Source organism: Neolamprologus brichardi, chromosome 23 (assembly GCF_056152115.1).
Source record: "Neolamprologus brichardi isolate AB-2024 chromosome 23, ASM5615211v1, whole genome shotgun sequence".
NCBI classification, from domain to species: Eukaryota; Metazoa; Chordata; class Actinopteri; order Cichliformes; family Cichlidae; genus Neolamprologus; species Neolamprologus brichardi.
Window position 1 is genome coordinate 5,112,848 of NC_142125.1, and position 25,474 is coordinate 5,138,321.

General features: G+C 39.9%; 1 protein-coding gene across 1 annotated transcript in view; it reads left to right on the forward strand.

Moving 5' to 3' along the window:
• Window positions 1-24,700, forward strand: part of polrmt (polymerase (RNA) mitochondrial (DNA directed)) — a 62,731-nt gene extending 38,031 nt beyond the window's left edge. The window contains exons 16-21 of the mRNA XM_087836193.1: window positions 7,263-7,315; window positions 14,143-14,241; window positions 14,605-14,677; window positions 18,136-18,227; window positions 19,198-19,271; window positions 23,845-24,700. Of these exons, the coding sequence (XP_087692319.1) occupies window positions 7,263-7,315; window positions 14,143-14,241; window positions 14,605-14,677; window positions 18,136-18,227; window positions 19,198-19,271; window positions 23,845-23,894 (441 nt within the window). The 3' untranslated portion in view covers window positions 23,895-24,700. The remainder of the gene's footprint in view (window positions 1-7,262; window positions 7,316-14,142; window positions 14,242-14,604; window positions 14,678-18,135; window positions 18,228-19,197; window positions 19,272-23,844) is intronic.
• The last annotated feature ends 774 nt before the right edge of the window (window positions 24,701-25,474 follow it).

The window sequence follows — 25,474 nt, forward strand, 5'->3', positions numbered from 1 at the left end:
TGCAATAAGCTGTACGTTTTACGTCCAATGGATTTGATTAGTCGACTAATCGCAAAAATAATCGGTGACTAGTCGACTATCACAATAATCGTTTGTGGCAGCCCTACTGTGAAGCTTGTTTTTCTTTTGGATATAAGCACGTTTTCTCAAGAGTTGAAAAACACGTGGTCTGCACAGAATAAGTTGGCTTTTCATTCAGATTCTGGTGAACTATCTCTAAATGTCGATGTGATGCCCTCCATACCTCCTCATGCTTCGGAACAGAGGAAACGCTGTTCCCAGGAGAAGCATGATGTTTCATTGAATGTGCAGAATCTTGTGGCATTTTGGGGTGAAATAATAAATGCAGTTTGAGTATCAAAGACACCCCCAAGAGGTAGGCAGGAAAAAAAAAAGTTTGTAAGAAAGAAGATTTGGAAAAGGTCAGTGAAAGTGTTGCTTAGGGGGGCGGTGTGAGATTGTGAGTCTCCAGCTGTTTTCATCTGTCTTCTGGAGGAGAAGGGAGAGGCTCAGAGGATGCACGACAGCAGAGAAAGGTGGAGTGTTAAATGTAGGATAAAACCGGTTCCACTCCAAAAAATAAGGTGTGTGTTATAAACCATCATGTGATGAATGGGAATACCCATCTTGGCTTTTATGTAGTTACTGATGGCTTTTGTATCCATGACCATCTGCACCACAACCCTGACGTGATTTAGACTACAGGACCTTATTCCCCACAGACACACAGCAGGACTGGCCGAGATCTCATCAATCACATCCAGGGTTTCAGTCGGGTCCTGTACACAAATCACACACGTATACATTAAATTGAAGTTTAGGGCTTTTGGTAGTGACCTCATTAACAGCGTGGCAGTCCATTACTCACATCGATGGTAACCTCCATTTCTTTCTCTCTCGCCACATCCATGTCACAGTTTCTCCTTTCCTTTCCTTAAACATGTTCCCTCACAAGTCCCCCTAAAGTGATGATTGATGATGTGGCAACCATTGCAGAAAGTAAAGGGATGCAGTGCACATCTGTTCCACAAGCCTTCATTCATAATCCTGTGATTCTGTCATTTATTACTCAGCATCCTTACATGCAGTAGAGCCACTAACCGAAACATATAAACCACGTCACCTTTCCACCAGACCCTAGAGAGCTTACCATATGACATGTTTGCTTTGCAGGAGGTAATTATAGACTCATGGAAAAAAAAAACTGCTGAATTGGGAATAGTTAAGAGAGATGTGCACCCCTGTGAGTCCTCAGTGCTCATTGAGAAGAGAAGCAAGCTGCATCAGATAATGGAGTTGTCCATTAACACTTGACTTGCGGTTATTTAAGTCTCCTAGGGGTGTCATAATGGCAGTGGTCATGCTGTGGTTCTTTTAGAAGTCATTTGTGCAAGCTTATTATCAAGAGCTTGGGATGCTGTGCGGTTGTGATTCAACCTTGTGCGTTAACTAGAAGTTAACTAGTAGTTCAATACAGAGTTCCTCTGGGGCGTCAAAGTTCCAAATGCATCCATCAGAGGTCATGTCCAAATTCATGGGCTGCATCCTCCTGAGGCCGCATTTGTAGATCGATTACGTCACAGCGACGCGCCGAAGGCTGTCCAAATTCGTAGACTCCTCCGAATGCAGCCGACAAATGCGGCCTCCTTTTCCCCGAATTTGAAGGATGGGTCGGGTGTGTCCTTCGTGGCCTATCATATCCCAGAATTCATAGCGCGGCCCAGCCAAACTCCAGTTTCCAACAATGGGGGCCGCTACTAAGTTTTAAAATTACTCATACTAATTTTTCTGGGTCATAAAATAAACTTTTAACATATTTTCAGGCGAGAAAGTAGCTGTGTAAACATCAAATATCTGCTCGGTTGATCAAGATATCGCTCATTTGCAAAAGTGCTTCGACGTTTTCGGAGCATCTGCTACCCACCAGCTCGATAGCAAGCCGGGAGCTCGAGGGTCACTGAAGCCGCCGAGAACGGCACAACTCCCGGCACATCATTTTCAGATCACCGCAGAGTTTCGCTACTCGGGTTAAACATAATATATAAGTCACTTAGACAACCTAAAAATGTTATTGTTGGGCTTTTTTCAGTGTTTTGTTTGTTCGTGAGTAAATCAGTTTGGCTGAGATTAAAGTTATTAGATTAGATTAGATAAAATAAAACTTTATTAATCCCCCGGGTGGGTTCCTCCTTGGTTTTCACACAGCTGACTAAACGTCAAACAGAAAACTGATTAAACAGAAGTATGAGATGGTCGAGAATTTACGCCAGTGTCCTGTTATATTTTAGATAGCAAGGAGCAGACGGCCGAGTTTATTAAACTCCACCGAGACAGCGGTGGCGCTAATCAGAAGGCTAGACCGTCCAATTTCCCCAGCCGTTTACTTCCGGCCTACCCGAACTTCTGAGGACCCGGCCCACGTAGACCGCGAAGCCCGGGTCCTCAGGAGGATGCAGCCCATGAATTTGGACACGACCAGAGATGGGTGTGATATTTAGTCTTTGAAGGTTTAAAATAAGCAGATGTGTATGAATGTGGCTTTTTGTGTCTCACATCCTTTAAAAACATCTGAGGAGACCAGTTGTAGTTTTTGAAAGTAAAATGTTCCCCCATTTTTCAGCTGCGTAACAGTTTAGGGCTTTCTTGTTATTAGCACACTATGGGTCAGATTTACTAAGATTCTGTTCCAGTAAGAAACCCACTTTTGCCTATGAAAAGCTTCTGTCAGGACTTACTAAAGAATTTGCAGTATCAATTTTGCAACAAGCATTTTTGTGGCTGGTTATTTACAGCACAAAATTTACTGCAAAATATTTGAAAGATGAACAAGTGCATCCTGGATGTAAGCCCTTTGCCTATTCACTGAGTCCTCACCATCATCCTCACATATATTTGGCCCTCAGTATTACTGTTTTTTGGTTAAACAAAGGAGAACTTATGAATTGAACTAAACTTAACATAGCATGAAAGGGAATGAGGACGAGTATCCCAAAACAAAACACCTACAAGGATGTGTGCTGTTTCACAGACAGCCAGGTTACTTTTTACCACAAGGAGAGAGATCTGTACACACACAGACAAAAAAAATATTTTCTCAGCAGTGTGCACACACACAGCAACTTTTCATGTTTCTTTTTTCTGTAATTTATCTATTGAAGCCATTATGTACTATAGTGAAATGCCACTTTTTATGAGTGAATGAAAATAGGGGCGATCTGTGTATTTATGCACGTGGCATGGTAACAGTATCTTCATTAACACACCAAGGTCTCAGGATCTGACTATCAATAATGTTTTGTGCTCTTCTACATATTGTCCAGGTCAGCTGTTACAAACAGCTTTCAGGTTTATATGATGGAAAAGTTTGTAATAATGTATCTATCCTTTAGATAAACACCACACTCAGCCCCCAGCAATTTCCAACACAAGAGTTTGTCCATAAAAGCTTATTGATTGTCCTTCAGCTGCTTCTCATTCATCTGAGTTTTCCGAGAGAAATACATGTAGAATACCTACACTTACTCTGTATTATTTTAATTATTAGGCTATTCTTTACCTAATCAGGTCTGCTTATTTTTGGCTCACTAATGTGTAATGCTCTTGATGAAATTCTGGTGGTTGTTGAAATTAACTGACCGTGTCCTTGTTTATAAATTAGCATATTGTTAGTAGATGAGCCACAGAACTTTCCACTTTTTTTGCAATTGCAGCATCATGCTAATTTTTCATGTTACAGTGTTCAATATTTCAATGTGCAGGTACTCCAGTTTTTGTATCTGAACCCTTACTTCATGCCACGGTGTTGTGGTAAGTGTAGAATCTGGTTTAGTGTAGTGTTGGTGACAAAAGCAAGGCCTTGCCTGAAAAAGACACACAGATCATAGCTTTTATGCTCAAGGAACTCTATATTAGGTCTGCACGATTTTTTTGCTTAGAATTGAGATCACGATTCTCTCACGATTTTCTTTTCCAGTATAAATATTTATTGCACTTATTAACTGCACATCAACTTCGTAACAGTTGAGACTGAACATAAAAACAATAAATAAACATAAAAACAACAAATGTCTCACATTTTGTCGTTGCCGCAATGTCTCCACTGTTGCTCGACACTGCGTGTATAGAGCAAGTAGTGCAACGATAGAAAAATAGTTGCGGGACGGCACTGCGTAGCGTTTGTCTAGGGTGTTGATCATTTTCCTAAATCCCTCGTTTTGCACAGTGTTGATGGAGCCATATCTTTGGTCAGGTGATAAGTAATAGCCTCCGTAATTTCTTTGTGCCTGTGGGAGTTCGACGGGTATAGGGAAGAGCTGTATAAGGTTCCCGTTATTGATGTTTGGGTGGTTGACCGGGACGGATTTTCTCCTGTCACTTTCTCGTCATCCCTGACGTGTTCTCCGTTGTTTTTTCCCTGCTAATTTTAGCATCACACGACGCAGCTTCTGTATCACGTGGTATAAGGCTCCGCCCTTGTCATTTGTTGAGCAGGAAGAGTGAGCGCTTGTTTTCATGCAGATTACGTCCCGGATCAAAATGCGGTACAATCGTCGTCGTCTTTTTTCTTTTTTTCTTTTTTTTTAAATCGTTGTCATTTGGAAATGAGATCGCACATAAGTATGAATTGAGATCGCGATTTTCTAACGATTAATCATGCAGCTCTACTCTATATATTATTATTGTTATTATTATATAAAACTCATGTCTTGAAATGCGATTTTTACACCCAGTTTATACTAGCCTGATGCCAGTTAACGTAATTAGTTGTAACTGATGTGCAGATCACTGAAGTCACATTTTACACAGTGTGTTTCCACCACTTTGAAAAAGTTATCTTATGAAGAGTAAAACGGATGAAACGATTGACCCAATCCAGACACAAATTTTGACAAAACAGATTTTACAGTGAGTCAAAAACAGCCAGTGACTGATAGAAGCGTCCATCTAATGGACACCTAAGTCACCCAAACTGAAAGGCTCATCACTCAGCCATCATGCTGCTCAACATGGATTTGATGATTATTATTTGCCGGTTTGTGATGCAGTCCCATGTGTTGACCTAAAAAGCAAGGAAATATTTATAATATTTATAATTTAATGAGAGCTCATTAATTATTGAGAACAAACAAACAAACTCAAACACATTTTCCATTCAATTATAATGCTGTGAGTTCAACTTGTTCTGAACAGTGAAAATGATATGCGATGACATTAAAAGCACTTGGATTACTCTTAGTACGGATAAATGTGTTTCGCTCTGAAGGTAATAAATGGCATCAACGCTCCATTCCAACAGTGAAAAGAATAAAATGTGTTTGTGCAGCATAACAGACATAAATACACTTTAACATTAGTTTAGGCTCAGTGCAAGGCAAGCACATTCATCAGTGTGGTTGCCTGTTCCTAGAAGTATCTCTTTCTTGATAGTACCCTTCATTCCCACCCAGGCATGGTTCCAAGGGTCAAGACTGACCTGATATACATGTTTGGCACAGATAAATGGATGGACTCCAATCTTACAGGGACCAAGTCTCCTCTCTGTTAGCAATAACTATGAGTAAAAGCCTGAGTAATGCTGCATTTCATTTATCCTTCCTTTTAATTTGGTTTGCTAGTTATTTATTAGGGTTAAGTGGTTAATAGCCCTATGGAAGCCACTTCTTGGTGGCTCATACATGAGTATTGGACTCATGATGGATATCTAAGGAGTCAAAGCCTACATTATCCACAGTGCACAGTTCAATTTCATTACATTTTTTCTACTATGGCTTTCTTTTCAATCTCTTATACAAATGCAACTTCTAGATGTTCCCACCCTGTCCCTGTGTGTAAGTGAATGCTGGATTCACTGGAATCGATCCCTGTTTTGTTTTGTTTTTGTTGTTGTTTTTTTAAATCAATCTTATTGTGGGGTTGGACCACTAAAATCCTAACTAGACAAAAACCACAGATATTTTAATTTAATTCTTCTTGGTGGAGTATCTGTACCGCCCGACTCCATGTATTCATTGATCTAAATAAGCAGTTAATGTCTGAAACTATTCTATGTGTTATTAAACCTTTTGGTGGTGAATAATGACATTTTCAGCCTATAATCAGGTCAGGGTGTTGGGCGTCTACTAGGGCTGGGCCATATCATACCGTTGACGGTAATACCAGTATAATGTTGGGCAACGATAAGAAAATGAAATATCGCGATAGAATATGGGTAAAACGCGCATGCGCAGTGCCTTTGTTTTTATACGCACATGGCGGAAAAAGCATGGCGGAGGATGAGAAGGGCGAAAGCGGATCGTTGAATGAAACAGATGAGCCAGAACTGGTTTGTAAAAATGCTGCAACTTCAGTGGTGTGGAACTGGTTTAGCTTTTGTCCGTCAGATACACAACAAAGCACTAATTTTGGTAGAGCATGCTAGCGGGCCGTCGTTATTACCGTGTTTTTTGGAAAATACAACACGCTTAAAATCAATCCTTTGATTTTTCTGGAAGTTGACAGTGCCCCTTATAATCCCATGTGTCTTATGTATGAATTCTGGTTGTGTTTACTGACCTCGAAACGATTTTATGTACACGGCGGTCGAAAATCTATCAAATGCTTTAGTACAACTTTGCTAAGCTACGAAGCTGCACCGCTTGATGGATTGTCGGAGAATTACGGCTATCGTAGGGAGGAGCCTCGCGGAGTGATACGTACTGCGCTTCAACATAATATTACCGTATTGTGTGTGTATAACCTCTTTTTAAGTTTTGTGGATATTATACATGGTTATGCTGAGGATATGTCGGCCAGTTTCCACTGGAAACGCCTTTTGGTTAAACTGTCAGCAAGGAATTTGCATTTGCACTGTTACATTTTTATATAACTTTAATGCACATAAAAAACAGCTGCTTGTTTAAGTGAAAATACATTGATGTTTTTTTTTTTTGCACTAATAAAGTTGTGGAGTTGCAAAGTATTTTGTCTAGTGTCAATTATATCGTCAGTTATATCGTTATCGCAAATTTTCAAATGTATATCGTGATAAATATTTTTGGTCATATCGCCCTGCTCTAGCATCTACTATAAACAATTTTAGTTCAGAGAGGGATGATCATTAGCCCTTTACCTTGTTTTGTTTATTTTTTTTTATCAGTTTTTGAAATGTCCATTAAACAACTAGATTTAAATGAGAGCCGGACCAATACAGGATGAACATCTTGTGCAGAATTCCAGTATCATTTAAGAGCTTGACTCTCTGTCTTTTCCTTTTGTCTCTCCAGCTGAAGAGTACCATGCAGCACATAAACCTCAAGATAAGCCACGACACCAAAGAGTAAGTTCTCCTGTTTCTGTCAGTTTCTCCTCTTGCCTTGTTAACCCTGACCCACAGCATATTTAAAGTGACCCCATTGATGTTTTCAGCTGAAAGGTCCATTATTGACCTAGAACAAGGACACAATGCGGGTAATTACTTCAGGCTCTTTCTTTCTTTCTTTCTTTTGGTTGCCTTTGACTTTTGTAGTCACAAATTTTAGAAATGTACCTTCAGACTACTCGACAAATCTCTTGTTAGCTTTTAGAGGTGAAGAAATGTGGAAATTAGAGCTCCCTTGGGGCAGTTAGCTTGCACTTCGAGGCACTTCAGCCACACTGTCTCCTGTAGCTGTTTTCACTAATTGCATACTCAGACTTTGAAATATCTTTGCATTTGTCATAAAGTAGAAAATGGCATCAAAGGTTTTTAGGAAGCTCTTTGAAAGCATAGTTTGAAAGCACACTGTCTGTTTCAATTATAAGTGGAACTGAGATTGAAATGAGTTGAAAAATAAGTTCAGGCCACTTTCCACAAAGCCTCATTTATAGATCTAGTAATGAAAGTCAAATAACTGGCTCAATACCTTATTAACTTGAAGAAGATGGGATTATGCAATAAGAAGAGGCTGCACAGCCTACAAAATCTGTCAGTCAAGATAAGAAAGCATTAACATGTGAGAAATGGTGAAATATATTCCACTTACTTTTCTATAATAAGAGGCACTTTCTACAGTAGTGTGCAAAGGTTCTTAACCACACCTAATTTCTTTATATTGTTCTAAGAAAATGGGAAGCGGGTACAGCAGTTGTTTGAAATATGTTCAGACATATATGGAAATCGAGTTTGCACAATTCGAAAATCAATATTTGGTATTAGCATCTTTATTCTCCAGCACAGCTTGAACTCCCTTAGGTAAACATGTGTTTTCTTCTTAAAGGTATGTTTTTACTACATTGGCAGTGTGTATATGATAGTTACCCTGCTGAAAAATCAAATGTTGCCAATCAGAAGCTTTCCAGATGGTATCGTGTGGTGGATCAGTAAATCATAATTACGTCAGATTTGACAACAACCCCAACACAATTGGCTGTAAAGCTCCAAAACACAACAAATGGTAAATGGCCTCTATTTGTATAGTGCTTTACTAGTTCCTAAGGACCCCAAAGCGCTTTACACAACCAGTGTACACATTCACTGGTGATGGCAAGCTACATTGTAGCCACAGCCACCCTGGGGCGCACTGACAGAGGCGAGGCTGCCGGACACTGGCGCCACCGGGCCCTCTGACCACCACCAGTAGGCAACGGGTGAAGTGTCTTGCAACGACCGAGACTGTCCAAGCCGGGACTCGAACCGGCAACCTTCCGATTACAAGGCGAACGCCCAACTCTTGAGCCATGATCGCCCAAGACCTGCATAGTGTTTTACTCAATGTTGCACCTCTCCCATGCTCTCTTTTGTAAATATTGATAATGATTTGAACAAAAAAATGTAACATTTTAATTCATAACTCCATAAGACCTGTAGTGGTCAGTCTGACTTTACAATGATTTAAATATTCCTCTGAAAATGGTCAGGCAGCCAATACCCAAAGAAAGCCTAGAGACGTTTTGCTCGATATCACTATAAAAAAGTTACAAGTTTCTTTGTTTTGGAGGCAAAATGAACTTTTGCATAGTACTCTACATTAAAGATTATGTGACACAGCCTGAAAAATTTACTCAAGGGTTAAATTAGAGGTATACAATTGTCATACAGCAAAATAACTGTCTTCATGACTAGAATTTCAATGTCTTCCTGATTTAATAGTTCTTAAATTTGCTTCACTCCTTTAAAGCCAAACATTCATCTTCTGGTACTGGTGAATTGACCAAGAGAGGTTGAGCTAGAACATGCCAATGAATTCAACATGTTGAAAGATGAATTATCACTAAATTTCTTTTTGCCATCTACAAAACTGCAAAGAGCTAGAAATGTGTGGATAGAGAGGTTAAAGAAAAGACAGAGAGGTGAGCAGAGAACAAAAGGAGACAGAGTGAGAGACAGCAATGGAGTCTAGGAATGACAGAGTGAGAGCACTGGAGACACAGATGACAAAGACTGACAGCCATCCTCCTCGGTCTGACATCTACAGTACACCACAGATCCAGTCCTTTGAATATCAAAACAGGGCAAGGGTTAGAAGAAGTCAGAGGGAGGAAAGAGTTCAGTCCGAAACTTGAGATTTGCTGTCAGCGGAAGCAAGCTGACATTCTGAGCCAGACTCCACACAACCATTGTGATTTTCTTTGGCCTTTCACTCCACACGCACAGACACACAGAACCACACATATTTGCGTGATCTCCTTAAGGTAAACTGATCCAGCAGTATAGTTTTTAAAAAGGCGCAGTAGTAAGGGAGTACTGATGGCTTTTTCTCAGTGTTAAGAGATATATTCTAAGACACTTCTTCAGTAGAGAATCAGAGAAGAGAAACACACAGATTTACTTGCTAGCAAGGGCAGCCTCCAGAACTCACACTCAAGAGTGAGTCTCAGAGACTGAGCCCTGAGGACTGCCCTGATCTTTTATTTATACACTTCAGTGCGCGTTTGCTCCATACATTGAAATGTGGAGGTGTGTGTGTGTGTGTGTGGGGTCAGAGTGTGACCCCATAAATGACTTCCCTAAACCTGCTGGACTCAAAGTCCAGCAGTTCATCAAACCAAAAGCACTTAGACTAAGACAGATATAACTACGTTAATCCTACCATAAAACAATAAGACAAGGTACGACTTCTCCCATATTCCTAGGATGTGGGGGTGAACGCCAGAACACCCTGGAATGTTACAGACCTCCTAGGATGAGACATTCTTTCAATATGCCACCAAATATATACTTCTAAACACAAATGATTACATGCAGCATTCTACCATATGCAAACTTGTATCATTAAAAGATTATACTGACTACTAAGTACAATTTTCCATTGACACTCAGTTTTCTTGCTTTTTCCTTTAGTCTTCTTTTTTTTCTTTTAATAAAACAGGTGTTAAGGTGTTGTTGCTAACCCTCAGAGTCCTCCCTGTCTACCTTTACATTCTGTTAGGCTTATGGGATTTAAATCTGACATTTTTGTTTTTTGTGTATGTGTGCATGTGAGGAAAAAGAAAAAAATATATATTTCTGTGCACTGATACGCAAGCGAGCTTGCAAACAAATGTCCAGAAATCTTGATTTTGCTGAGCTTAGAGCTCAAACAGCAGAACTGAAAGCACTAGTAATAGTCTACATTTCCAAGCCAAAAGAAAAACGGACAGACGGAAAAGAAGACTGACAGAGGCAGTCATGGTTTATGCCTGTGTGTTTGATTTAGCTTTGGCTCAGGCTGTCTGTGCTCTTTCTGCATTCCCATTAGAATGTTGTCGTCTGTGGCAGCCCAGAGGATTTGAATGGCACAGGGTAATGGGAACACAGGGGATGCAGATTGGCAGGATGTTTTTTAACCACCAATTTCATCATCAGAATCACCAGAATCGCATGTGTATTACTTCTGTAAGCATAAAGCAGGCTGCGCCCCGGAGATCACGTAGCACAAAATAAATATTGATGTTGAAATCCGTCCACACAACAGGGCTTTATTCCACAGTGGGACTTTTATAGCTCAATTATGACTAATAATGTTAATGATGCATCCATTAACAGTAATAAATTCATGTGTGCTTTTCCTCCTACATTGATTTTTATTAGCTGGAAATTATTGTCCATAATCAAATAAAGTTTATTAGACTTCTCGACCTATAAAAAAAAATATGTGGACAATTAAAGACATGTTTAAATAAAACACTGTGCGTGTGTCTGGCGAAAAAGATAATATGACTTTTTCACTGATAAGGTTTTCTGAAGAAATAGTCTCAGTAACTATAAAGTTAATGGAAGTTAAGCCTGGCCTAAAGACAACACAGCCTTCATCTTTCTGTACCGTGTCAGGTTTTTATTTGTCACTCATTCAGTATGAATGTGGATAGATTTGGTCAACATGTGAACTACAGTCATGCTCCAACTTTACAGATGTGTAGTTCAAAATAGAGGTCCAACATTGGTAGGGATGGGTATCGTTTAGGTTTTATCCGATACCGGTGCCAAACCGGTACTTTTGAAACGGTGCCGGTGCTTAAACGGTGCTCAAACCGGTGCTTAAAGAATGGAGAACACAAACTTTGTCCAAAAACCTCTCATGTTCAGCTGTTTTTTTGTAAAAAGATAACAATGTTAGCCTTTTCTGCAGCTATGGGGCATATATGGTATCACTCTTGACTCTACTCTTCGGGTTTTTGGGGGATGTTGCAAACTCCGGGTCCGATAACAGGCAACCCACCCACAGTAGATGTGCACGGTGTGAGGTCTCGCAGCAAGCTATCAAATATGGCGCATTTCTCGGCTTTTAAAAAAAACGCTATGCGTTGCCAGGTGTTTCATCAAATTCGAGGTGTTACCTCCTTTGACAGTATCACAGTAGCACTTGTTGCAGCTGCTGAGTTTGCATCTTTTGCTGTGAAGTACAGCCAGACTTTTGACTGCTTCGCCTTGGGTATTTTAATCTGTAGCTCTGCTCTAAAAGAACGTACGTACCTGGACCCGCCTACTATCCTCGGAAACGTAAAATGATTGGCTAGAATCTAAAGTGTATCACAGCTCAGGGAAAAAAAAGCACCGAAATAAATCACCGAAATGTGCGCTGCTTTTCGGTCTGGTTACTACCGTTTATGACAGAACTGGTGCCATCATGGCACCGGATACCGATACCCATCCCTAAACATTGGTCATTAGTACTAATGTAATAAAGACCACTGAACACTCTTGGATCAGAATGTCAACTTGTTAATGGGCATTATGGCTTCCTTATCTTTCAGCCTCTGATCTAACAGTCCATAATGGTTAGCACAAGGTGCCATTATAATGTACCGTGACTCCCCCTACAAATCTATCAGCCATATGCGATTTCATTCTGGTAGACCTCCCCTTAACGGCCGTCTCATCGAGCAGCACTGCATTACTTTAAGCACAGCTGTCATTTTTAGTCTCCATCTGACCACATGCTGGATTTTCTTCAGTGAGCTCAAAACTGTTTTAAGTGAATTTCATTTTGGGGACAAGCACATGTATTGTAGATCAAAGACTTTGTAGTTGGGCCTGAAAAACTCCTCCGTCTTTACAGTGTGCTGCATTAAAGTGCACCGTGTCATACCATGACATCTCCACCAAATATTTTCCCTCAAACTCCTGAACGCCCAACATTTCCCCACATATCCGCACAATGCGCACACAAGGATTAGACACATGCATATAGACTGTGCACCTCATACTGTTATAGATATCTAAATATAAAAGACGCTGTTGTAAACAAAGTTTCAGTGTGTTTCATATTTGATGAACTGCAGCAAGCTGCATGCCTCCACATTCATACAACAGCAGAATCATTGTTGCTCTCTAAAGTGAGTTTCACATTTACACACCTGAAGCAACAGCAGTCACTTCAATAATGATCCTTGACACACAGACAGCATGTGTCAACATTCAAGTTAATTAGCGTGTACGCTCTTTATCAGAAGAAAGTATAAAACAGGTTGTTTTTTTACAGTGGGAAAGTTAGTCTTTATTGATATACTGTACAAAGCTCTGAATGGTTTAGGACCAAAATACATCAGTGACCTCCTGACCCAGTATGAACCTTCCAGATCCCTCAGGTCATCTGGATCCGGTCTTTTATCAGTTCCCAGAGTCAGAACCAGACACGGAGAAGCTGCATTCAGCTTTTATGCTCCTTATATCTGGAACAAACTCCCAGAAAGCCTCAGATCAGCTGAAACACTCAGTTTATTTAAATCCAGGTTGAAGACTCACCTGTTCTCAGCTGCATTTGAATAAAACACCAAATCCGCACTTAAGCTTAAATTTCAAAACTTACATTTTAACTACTGATTTTATCTACTGTTCTGATTTGATCTGTTTTGACTTTATATACTGTTTTGTTTGTTTGTTTGTTTGCTTGTTTTAATCCATTATTTGTTTTTGTTTCTAATGTCTCTGTAAAGCACTTTGTATCACCTTGTTGTTGAATTGTGTTATACAAATAAACTTGCCTTGCCTACATTAAATTCTTGTTTACAAGAAGCTTATACTAGTATAGAATGTAAATGACTATTACACCGACACCGACCTATATTCGACCTACATGGCTACCCATGTGTACCCATTTACTTTATCCATAGTTAAGTAGGTATGTGATAAGGCCGCAGTGGCTGGGACATTTGGCACTTAATATGTCAGACAGTTAAAGATGTTACAGTAGAGCTCTGGACGGACACTCTGACCCTGTGACTGTTGGAAAAAACAAAAGGCTTGCCCCGGGTCATGCTCCTGACTTGAGTATTGCCTCAAGGCTTGGGCATAAAGGACTATTCCACAGAAAACTGGAAGCTGTAGCCAGGGTCTCCGCTTACTCCACACCAGTGAAATCCTTAACATGAAGTTTTATGCAGAGTTTGGGGTCTGCACAAATTTCCCCTGTTGCTTCGCAGATGTGTGCATGCAAGTGATTGGAACGTATCTTCAATGAAGCAAAGCTCACATAGTTTCTGAAGTAACCTGAGGTGCACAAGGAGACGCTATTGATGGGGATGGTGGAAAGATTTAAATGAGGTTTTATTTTTACAAAGACTTAAACATAAACAAAAACGAAAGATTGGTAACTGTCTCACTCTGGTTCATAATGAGGCCATTTCAAGCTTGTGTACAGGAACCATTAGAGAAAATAAATATATAAGGTATTATATGTCTGCGCTTTGTTCTCTGTCTTTTCACAGGAGACCAGACACAGTTAAACAGAAGAATGCTTTTCCACCAAACTTCATTCACTCTCTGGACTCCACACACATGATGCTGACATCTCTCCACTGCTACAGGTAACGTGTCAAAAGCCTGAAGTAAAAGATTCTTTATGTCTTTTGTTGGTGTTGCAGAATCATTTTTATAGAGTCCGATATTGGCACTCTCTGTATTTGCATGATCCCATATGAGTGCAGTCTCATATTAAGTCCATTCATCACCTCAAATAGGCATTCTGTTAATGCATTCCCTCTTTATGACACTATAATTGGCTTTGAATGAATAACTGCTGTTGACTTGCTAGCTTTCTAATAAAGTCCTGTGCACTTACCTTTTATAGTAACACTGTCTACTCTTTCTTTTGTCCTTTTTCTGTGATGTAATTGCTGCCCGTGACCTGTCATGATGCCTTTGTTTCCTCTCTTCTTGTCCTCTCTCAGTTCTGGTCTGACTTTTGTCTCAGTTCACGACTGTTTCTGGACGCATGCGCTCACTGTGGACACCATGAACAAGGTAACATATTAAAGCAGTCAGTTTTTTGCTCCCGCCTGTGCAGATTACTTCATTTTTTCACAGCTGTTTCCAGCATGTTTTGATCATGTGTATTCAGGGTTTTGTGCTCGCCTTCTTTTGCTGATTAATTAAAGTTAAAAAATGACACGACTGATTATGTCTTGCTTTCTTTAGTTGAAGCTGAGCAGTGTTTTTGTGTTTCTGAAATCACTGAGACCTGAGCTTCTTTTAGCATTTCTACAGCCGAAGCAGGTGATAAAAATATTTTGTGCAGCACCTATGACTGGTGCTTCAGTTTTGGGAGAACAGCTTGGTGATGCCAGTGAAACAAACTTCTTTTGTCACTGCTTTGTACATATACAGGCTGCAGGTAGCACCAGCAGACCGGCTGATGTGCTGAATAAATGACTGCCTTCCCCCGCCAGCTGAAACTCAGTCATCAGGCCCAGACTGAGACACAGCATTGAATAAAATGGATCAAATTACCATAAGGCCCCAATTTTCTGTAGATGTAGCTTCAGAGCAGTCGGGGTTTTATGTCTTCACCCAGTCTCAGAGGAGTTAGAAGCAATGAAGCAGTTCCCTCTCACTATATTTATTCCCTTGCATATTCTCCGTCTCATCCGTGTGAGTGTACGCCTTCCTCATTACACAGGTAATTGAACACAGCGGTAGACGGGGGGTATTAAATATCTTGGTCAACACCTAAGCACATGAAGTAGATCCTTGTTTTAATGGCAACTGATTCTTCCTTCACCTGCCAATTTCTCTGGACTGCGCATCCTATTAAAAGGGCACGGATCCTATCAGTGCTGGGTGAGGTGTGGAGGACACCTCTGATTCACTGTGAAATGCACCCACAGATAACAATAATTAAAAGTTTAAGGAAACTGATTTAAACAACATAATTGATAAAGGTAACTCATAAAGGAAAGAAACTTTAGTTCTAGCTCTTCTGATACGTTCAGACATATAAAGTTTAAAAAGGTGGTGTGGATTTTTTTTAACAAGACGTGGGGGAGAAATAGTCTGATAGTAAAACCGTATATGTTACTGTATATTTACAGTACTGTGCAAAAGTCTTGACCCACCCTTCGTTTCTTTATATATGGTGAGGAAAATTGTTACAGCACTTAATCTGCAAACATACGTGCAAATACAGCTTAGAAGGCAAAAAAGTTTTTACAATCCTAAAAAGCTTGAAAGGCAATATTTGATAATGACTTTAACCCTTTAAGACCTACCATAGAACCAAGTCCGCCAGAGCTTATATTATATTTTTACATGCTGTAGAGCCATTTTTGGGAGCATTTCAAGTTGCTGTACACCAATACAACCATTATAGACCAAATTTTAATAATATGTCTGCATTAAGTGCATAGTAATTACATAAATTGCAAAAAAAGTGCAATAAAGTACAAAAAAATTGAAAATCATTTTGTGTTTTTTAACATATATTTCTAGTTAGAGAAATTTAAGAGGCTTATCCCTCAAAACTGTAAATACAAAAAAGTTGCACAAACTAGTTTCCCACCACAGGAAATTTATTTTAAGTGTCTTCATAGTTTCATTTTTGAAATACACCAATTTTTATATACTGCAGGAAAAACAAAAATAAATATTATAATGCAAATTTGCAAAAAAACAGCATATAAATAAAATAAACTATTTCCAGCAGTGCAATATGAGTCCAAAGCATCCCAGAAACGACACAGAAACTCATAAAGTCAAAGATAACTTTTAAAAACACCAGTATAAGCTCATAAGTCCCCGATGGTAAAAAAAAAACTACATTTCCGCAAAATGACGTCACTTTCGGTTTTGGGCAGGTCATGGCGGACATGTGATAGGAAGTGTTACGAACAGCTGATCGGATCAGCAAAGCGTGTTTCTGGAATATTATGTTTTTGTTGCTGCAAGCGCTTTTTATGCAGTTTTTGCAAAGCTATATGTGGAAGGAAACTGTGACTTAGGGCAAGCTGATGGCATAAGATGTAAGTACAACTCCTCCGGTTTCATATGCAAAAAAAATTATTGCGCTAGCTCACGTGGTTGCAGAGCTACCAGGATTTAAAAATAGTTATGCAAAACAGAGTGTGCCCGCTCTGACCGGCTTTAAAGGGTTAATATATTTTGTTCTGATGAGGAGTTAAACCATGAACTTTCAAATCTGGATTCACGACTCTATCAGATGTGTTGTCGCTGATTTTCATTCCAGTTCTTGTGTAATTTGACATACATCAGCCTTTTCTCCCCATGTCACTTCCTTTAGAATGGCTTCTCGACAGCCACCCTTCCCCTGAGATGATTTCAGATTAGCTTTCATTGAACATTAGAGAAGATGGATAAACTGAAGGTCTAGGCCTGATCTAGGTTTAGGCCTGACACATGTTTTGTTTTGGTTTTTGTCCTCCACTTTGTTTTCTACTTTCTGGTTTTCTTGGATATCTTTTTAAGGATGCATGGTGCAGTGTGCTGCGATATTAGCTTTCAGCTAACTGCTCTTTGGGAATCACCGTGTTGGTGCAAAAATTGTTGTTATCTTTGGAAATTTTCATAGGTTCAAGCAAAGAAATGGCAGCAAATGGTGTGTTTTTGTGACAGGCTGCTCGTAACAAACTGGCTACATTTCTATGTGTAACAGCATAACACAGGTTCATCCCTTGAGTTTAGGTGCCTTTTTTATGTTGAAATGAGTCATAGGTCAGAGTTAAGGTGCAGCACACAAACAAAACAAATTCCTCTAAAAGGTTTCGGCACAATGACTGAACTGAAAATGAGTCCAAAGGAAAGTCAAAGACCATTTTTTTTTAAAGAAAATTACAAAATTTGGCTCCTTGGCAACAAAATCTAAAGAAATGACGAGTGGCTCAAGACTTTTGCACAGTACGATATCAGCATTTACAGAAGGGTGCAAAAGTTTTAGGGTCTCTGATAAGCAGTTTGACGTGCCTGTAGAGATTCAGTGTGATATTGTGCTGGATGATCTATGATCTTCTCATGAATGACTGTTAATTAGCTATTAAATTAAGTTACCTCGAGCCAGCAAATGTGTATCGTGGGGTTCTTTCAACTTAAGGAAAAGAATTTGATTTTAATTAGACTTGTGTGATATCCAGACCTGCATAAATATGGAAATACTAACGCAATACTATTACAACACAGCTCATCGTTTCCTGTTATCTTCTTCTTTAATAAATTCTATCCACCCTACCTTCTCTTTCAGTACATATGACAAAAATAGGTTTTGAAGCAGAAATGGAGAAAACATACAGCCAAGGCAAACGTTGTTGAAGCTCTTGGAGCTGGTCCATTTGCCAGATTTGGTTGCATCCCTTGATTTTTATCTTCTGTGCTCCATTCATTGTTTAGTTGGTCAGCAAGCCAGAGTCAAACGGTCAAACGTTTAAACCGAGCTAACTCAAAGTGCACTTCTCTCTGCCTCGTCTTCCTGCCAGGTTTGTCGGGAACAGTTTGTCGCCCTGCACAGCCAGCCAATCCTTCAAGAGCTGTCCAACTTCCTGCTTCACAAATACTGCACAGGAGTCCTGTGAGTTTGCACCCACATGGAGGAGCACTTTTGACTGGGCTCATACACACAGATCCCAGGAGCGCTACTGTGGTTGCCCAGGCAGCAAAATATTTGTCATGCAGTATCAACATTTCTGTGAAATATTATGTAATAGCTACTAGTTCATATTTTCATACTTAGTTGCACCTATCTGCTGTCTGTCCCTCTTGTTCTTACATAACAAGCCGTCATTCTCACGAGTCTGTGTTTACGCTATATTGTATTACCTTTAATGAGATCTTTATGATATTTGTGACATGTGCCACCACAGATTGAACATATTCAGCTACTACATGTGCACAGGTCATAAAACAGAAGGTAGACAAACATAAGAGGGCTTTATAGCCACTAATCTCAGCGCTTTGTGTCCTTGTAAAGCACTGAGATTTTCTACAGTTTCTACATGACATTAGATACAACATGACTCTCTCTCCTCATGTCCGTCTTACTATCCTCCCCATCAAGATGGGTTATGCTCATCATCCACTTCCACAGCACCTTCTTTGTCTCTCTTACCATTGTTACTGCCTAGTTTCACATTTTTCATTCTAGGATGTGTCAGAGAAGAGGAAATGTGGAACTACAAAGGCATTTTGGGTTTCTTTATTCATCAAAATGTTAAAGTGATTTTTTTCTAGTATCAAAAAATAACCCAGCTCACCTGTGCACAAATGTATTTTGCTGTGTAGAGTATAAAGTTGCTCTCACATTGATCAGACAAACAGAGCGGACTTTACAGTGGTGGCAATGAGACCTTCTTCCCAGTAGTTACATTTTTAAACCAAAAAACATATTTATATATTCAATTAGTTTTATTTTTGTTAATAAGGAAGAAAGAGCAGATAACTGCGTTTGTAGGAGGGCTGAAAATCCTTTGACTTTGTACTCCTATAGAGACAAAAGCACATTTTTCTCTGAGTTAACTTTATTACTCTCCTCTTTGTGGCAGGACTGAAGCCAAGAGCAAAAAGTACCAGGAGTATAGAAGGCTGATGATGCTGCTGGCCAAAGTGCCCCAGACAGGTCAGTTTGAATGAGGCTGTGTGGCTCCCAAACACCTGGGCTTGATGGAGTGTTTACAAGGACAAGGTACAGGATGATGGGGTTTGTTCCTAATTGGGCAGAAGAGAACTTGTACAGGTATACCTTAAAGCTCTTAGCAGAAGGGCAATACTGGTGGACTGTATGAACTGGATCCATCCACCCTTCCTTTTTTTTCTTCTTGCTTTATAATTCTGATTAGTGTTGAATATTGTCCATACATATCAGACTTGGTCAAATAGCCTGATTTGGTCGCAGATTAGAGTATTCTACATTTTCAAAAACTAAACTAAAACTAATAAGCTTGTGTCATTGTGTTTCGTAACCTGCATGGCCACCTGCAGGTCCAGCTTCCTCACTTTACCTTTTGATGTAATTTGCGTTTCTATCCATTGTTCTCCTAACTGGATGTGGTGCACAGAGGCAGTCTGTCTCTCCGTCTCTCTGTCAGGTGGATGCAGGCTTTTCTGTTATGTAACCTCTTGCTCCATCTCCATTTGCACACTTATGATCTGCTTGGCACTGACAGCTGGGTTGTACCAATTGATTGCTGTTAATTGTGTCCCTCCTCTGCATAATCAGCTTATGTGGCTGAGACCGGTCAGGTGTGCACCTCGGGCGTCTGTTTTCCCGAATGTCCGCAGTTTTCATTTCAATAGAAGGCCCCACTGAATGTGGAGTATAATCTTTACTATAAAGGATCCGAAACGTTTGATTATCAGGTTTCAGCGTGCGTGTAATTAGGGCTGTTCGATATAACGATATATATTGGATGACGATATAAAAACGTCTATGTTTCATTTTACGCTATCGTTTGTTTCGTGGTGTCGCAAAATAAACTGTTTACGGCAATATTTTTTCATCGTTTTGATCGTCACTGTAGTGGCTATATTAATTTCTTAGAGTTCTCTCTTTCTCTTATATTTTATATAACCACACTACAGACAGACAAGCGCCTGTTTTTATGCGTTGTGGTTAGCAACAACGATGGTAACAGCATCGCGTGCCCGCTTGTTTATGTTCCACATAAACCTTTCACAATAAAGCTCAAGATCCTGTTGAGACTTTTCAAAATAAACTGAATCGTGTGAAAGAGCAGATAATTTACGGATGAGAATTTAAAAAGAGCCGCCAGGTGCTAAAAAATAAACCTTAGACTCAAACGTTAGAACAGGCTTTTCCCCGCAGCACGCCGTGTAATAAATACTCACAAAGAAAACGGCGGCTGTTACAACTTATGTCTAAAAATGTATCGTTTCATGCATCGATTAAAACACTCGACTCCAGCTACATGACGCGCAGCTGGAAACACTTCCCGCAAGACGAGCTGCCCGAGATTCACAGAATTTACAGAAAATGTTACATTTTTGTGATTTATATCTTTATCAGGACGATAGAATTCTTATATCGGGATATGAGATTTTGGTCATATCGCACAGTCCTGCGTGTAATGAAGAGCATCAGTTGATGAGGTGTATCTACAATTATAAATTTAGGGTTTTAAAAAAGGCTGGAGAGAGAACTCAATAACCTGTGAATGTTTTACCAGCTGGAGTCTGAGTTTGGTCTGTGAGAATAATGATGGCTGTCAGCTATTCTGTTTGTGTGCTGGACTTGGAGTTAAGAATACAATTCAATGAATCGGTTGTGGGTGCAGTATCTTATTATCAGTCTTACAGAGCCAATAATTTAAGAAAAAACATAATAAAGACAATAAATTATTATACATGGTTTATGGGGCAGCTTGGATGCCTGCTAAGAGGGCAGCAAGTATCCAAACATGAATGAAGGAACAAAAACCTGTATTGATATCTATGGTAGTTAGTAAGTATATTAACTTGATGTCAGCATGTTGCAGCTATAATAAGCCTTTTCACTCTTCACTTTTTGTGTCCTTTCCTCAATAATTTATACAGCAGCTCCTGCTGGTGTACCTAACTGTCAGAGAGGCAGAGAGCACACAAGGCTAAGCACAGAGTGCAGGACAGGACCTCATTCAGACCTAAAATTAGCATTCATGTGATAATGGAAAATTTACTAGTGCCCTCCAATTTGAACATTAAAGTTTCACTTAAAAGAATAATTTTCTCCACTTCTTCTGTGGCATAAAGGTTGTAGTTGGTCTTTTAGAACAGTTTGCTCAGATTTATTCAATTTTGGATGAATCATAGATTATTTTTAATAATTTGGATTATGTAATGTATTATGCAGTCACTTAAAAATAATTTTTAAAAAAACGTATGTGATTTAAATTTGGCCAGTCTGCTCTTCAAGAGCATCTTGGTTGCTAACTGGAAGGAAGTGACTGCACTTGCTCTCGTCGCGTGCACGAGGCGTTTTCACCATGGTCTTCAAACTCCTACAGATGGCAAATATAAATGTTCTCATTCAAACAGAACCAAATTTGCAATGGTGATCAGATTCTGGGATGCGAGTTGACTCGGTGACTGTCAGTTATGCTGTAACATCCTGAGGCATCAGGGGGAGACATTTAGTGGAAACAACCAAAACTGTGGTGTGTGCCAGCATGCCACTGGTGGGCACACCAACATAATGTTCACTCGTTCCTCCTTGACTTCATAGCACTTCCTGAAAATGAAAATCAAGTTCAAGTTTTGACACCCTAGAGCAGGGGTCCCCAATCCCAGTCCACAAGGGCCGGTGTCCCTGTAGGTTTTAGATGTGTCCTTGATCCATCACAGCTAATTTAAATGGATAAATTACCTTCTCAACATGTCTTGAAGTTCTCCAGAGGCCTGGTAATGAATTAATCATGTGATTCAGGTGTGTTGACCCAGGGTGAGATCTAAAACCTGCAGGACACCGGCCCTCGTGGAGTGGGATTGCCCACCCCTGCCCTAGAGGATCCAGCAGATAGTGCAAAGGCACAAATACAAAGAGGCATAATGGACCTTGAATGGAGTGAGCTAAAAATGGTACCTGTTCTAAAAACGACTCAGACTTTTACAAGAAGTTGGTCTTCATTTATATATGCTCGATCCCTGAACCTTTTGATTGCACCTAATATTTTGGTTTACTACCAAATGCTATGCTGTGATGCTAAACGTTTCCCTTATCATGCAAATATAACAGCAGCTTAACTTTAGCTAATTGTTGCTGTTCTTCATACATTTATTTTAATTTTCAATCCAAAAGTAGCTCACAAATGTTCCTTTAATAAAGTAAACATGATAGCTCACACTGCCTTTAATGTGTTCCCGTGGAAACTAGCTCTGTGAGAATGATTCAATTGACCCTGTGCACGAGAAAATGCTAACTTCCTGGTTTGAGACCGGATGTGGGGTTGTACATTTCCGGTAGCTTTACTTTGCGGTCAATCGCTACTGCGAAGATATACTCCAAAAATCATGTCCAAAACTCGAAAACGGAAAGATCGTGTTAAGTTACAAAGAGCAGAAGGTGGGAACACTCACCACTGTTGTGTCATAAAAATCTAATGATCAATTTTGACGTTTAAAGAGTTTAGATCGATCAGTTGTTTACATCACTCAACACAAGCAGAACTGCATCACTGCATGCAGAAGACACATCGTCCACATTCAGAAGTATCTCTGTATAGTGACTGGTCTTATAATTTAAACAGGCAAATGTTCAGCATTCGAACTACAGGTGAAGAATAGTCAAACCAGATGTTTCCCCCGTTATGTCATATCAGCTAGTCAAGTACACACCTACACAGCATGTTAACAAACCGTGAAAAAAGCCACACAAAAAATTAATGATTGCTGGTAACGGTTTCTATACATTAGTATGTACAAAGGGTATGTTGTGACTTACCTTCAAAATTACAGCGGTCCCTCGCTATAATGCGGTTCACCTTTCACCTCGCTGTTTCGCGGATTTTTTAGTGCAAGTTTGCATGCTTATTTTTTTTCACATTGTGTCCTGCGTCCTGATCGCTGCAGACGATCTCCTCCGTGACGTCTCTCCTGTACAGTACAGAATCGCTCCATCAATCGCTAGCAGTGTGACTCTGAAGCGCAGTGCTGTATGTCCACGATGTCCACGAAACGTTTTGCACCGTCAAAAAAAATAAAATTGGCTACTTGAATTCACCTATCGCTGGTTATTTTTAGAACATAACACCCGCGATAAACGAGGGACAGCTGAGAAATATAACATTTGAATCCCTTTTCTCTTTTGCTCTGAGGCGCGGGGAAAAAATATGGACAAGTCGATGAACATCATTTACAGATATATTGGGTAAATGCCCGAGACATCTATAGAAATGTAAATCGCCGCTTCATTCATTCATTTGCTTAACTTGTTTTGGACCGTAAACAAGGCGCGAATAGGACACCGGAAACAAAGCTCCCCACAGGAGGAGTGCACATAGTCAGTTGGAGGAGATGGTGCTCATGTCTGCACTTTTTTAAATAATATAAGAAATCAGTCTTACACAGCAGTTTTTTTTCACCAAATTCAGCAATACTATGTGGTACTTATTTATTTGTTTTTATGTAGGTCATATAATTTGTATAACTACTGTCCGGTGACTAAATGTGCTCTGACACATTGCGTCCTGCCTCTCCAGGTGATTTTGATCTCCAGCGGGTGAAAGAATCTACTTATTTCTTCAGCTGAGAGCTTCGTGAGAGCGAACCAGTAGAAGGAGATGAGTGGAATTGACAGAGTGCAGCAGGGAAGCTGCAGGCTCCAGGGTCCCTACCGGCTTTGTCTTCCACAGACATGAGGACATTGATCCAGCCGCACCCTGCCTGCCTCCTGGTCCACAGCCTGGCTGGAGCTGTCGGAGGCGTACACAGCGAACTCGCCTTATTAACTGACTTCTAGACTGATGGGGAAATGGTGGGATACTCATCCAAGTGAAAAATGAGGGAATAAGCGTTGGATGGAAATGCTAAGACTTCAATTATGGAAAAGTACCTCTCTTAGTAGATCTACCTGGCCATATTCAGGTTTGTGGGAGTGTGCGAGTGTGGGTGGGAGTCAGTGAGTGTGTTCATTCGCTATACTGAATATAATGTGAACTGTGCCAGTCTGTTCATCACTCGAATATTTTTACTACTCGAGCAAAAAAAGTTCTACCTACAGTGTGTTATTGTGGATGATTGCGTGTGTGTGTGTGTGTGTGTGTGTGTGTGTGTGTGTGTGCGTGTCTGCTGGTATCATGATGTAAAGATTTCCACTGAGCACTGACCTGCCTCTGCAGCCCCTACCTCTGAATGGAAACATTTTGTCTTCTTCAGAAGACGTTTAAAGAAGAGACATTTGAAAGATGTGTTTTACTGTAAAATGAGTGTAAAGGACACAGAAACCAAGATGTGGCCGGACAAGTCGGGGTCTCTGAGATGGAGCCATAGTATTCTCACCTTCTTGGAGTAACTAAACACTTGACGGTTGCAATAAAATAAACATGCTTCTTAAAATGTCTCCTTACTTATTCAAAGCTTCAGTCAAACATTTGGTATTCTTAGTGTGCTTAAACAGGATGAATCGGACCGCCTGTTATTTAATCGTATCTGCATATTTCAGTGCTGTCGTTTAGACTGTTAGATGAAGGCCTCCTTTTAGATGTACCACAAAGGGTTTGCAGGCTTCACTAATCAACTCAGATCTTATTTTTCTGGGCCAGTGCCACATGTAGAAATAAAAATAGCAGAAGTGCTATCTGATCATTGCTGGAAACGTTACAGCAGTTTCAGACAAAAGGTGCCATTGATGTTCAAAGGCAAATGTAGGCTCAGCCAAACAAAGCTGGCTGAGTGGCAGTGTAATGAAATGGAAATGATCGTTGAGTAGTGTGTGCTGATTGCACTGCAGGTTTTTGGGGATGACAATTAATGCTGAGTACTATAAGAAAAGTTGGTTAAACATTTGTCTTTTAAATATGTGTGTGAATTTGTGTGTGAATGGGTGAATGACTGAATGTAGTGTAAAGCGCATTGGGGTCCTTAGTAGAGGTGGGAATCACCATACATCCCACGATACGATATTATCACAATACTTAACGCACGATACGATATTATTGCAATTTTTTAAAATATTTTGCGATATTCAGATTCTGTACATAAAGGTAAACTTTATCAATATTCATTTTATCTAATATCAAAGTCTCACACTCAGTCTTTCTCTCATTTCAGTTTTATTGTTGACAAACTGAACGGTTTGTATTACAGTCTAGTCCAACTTAACTGAATCAA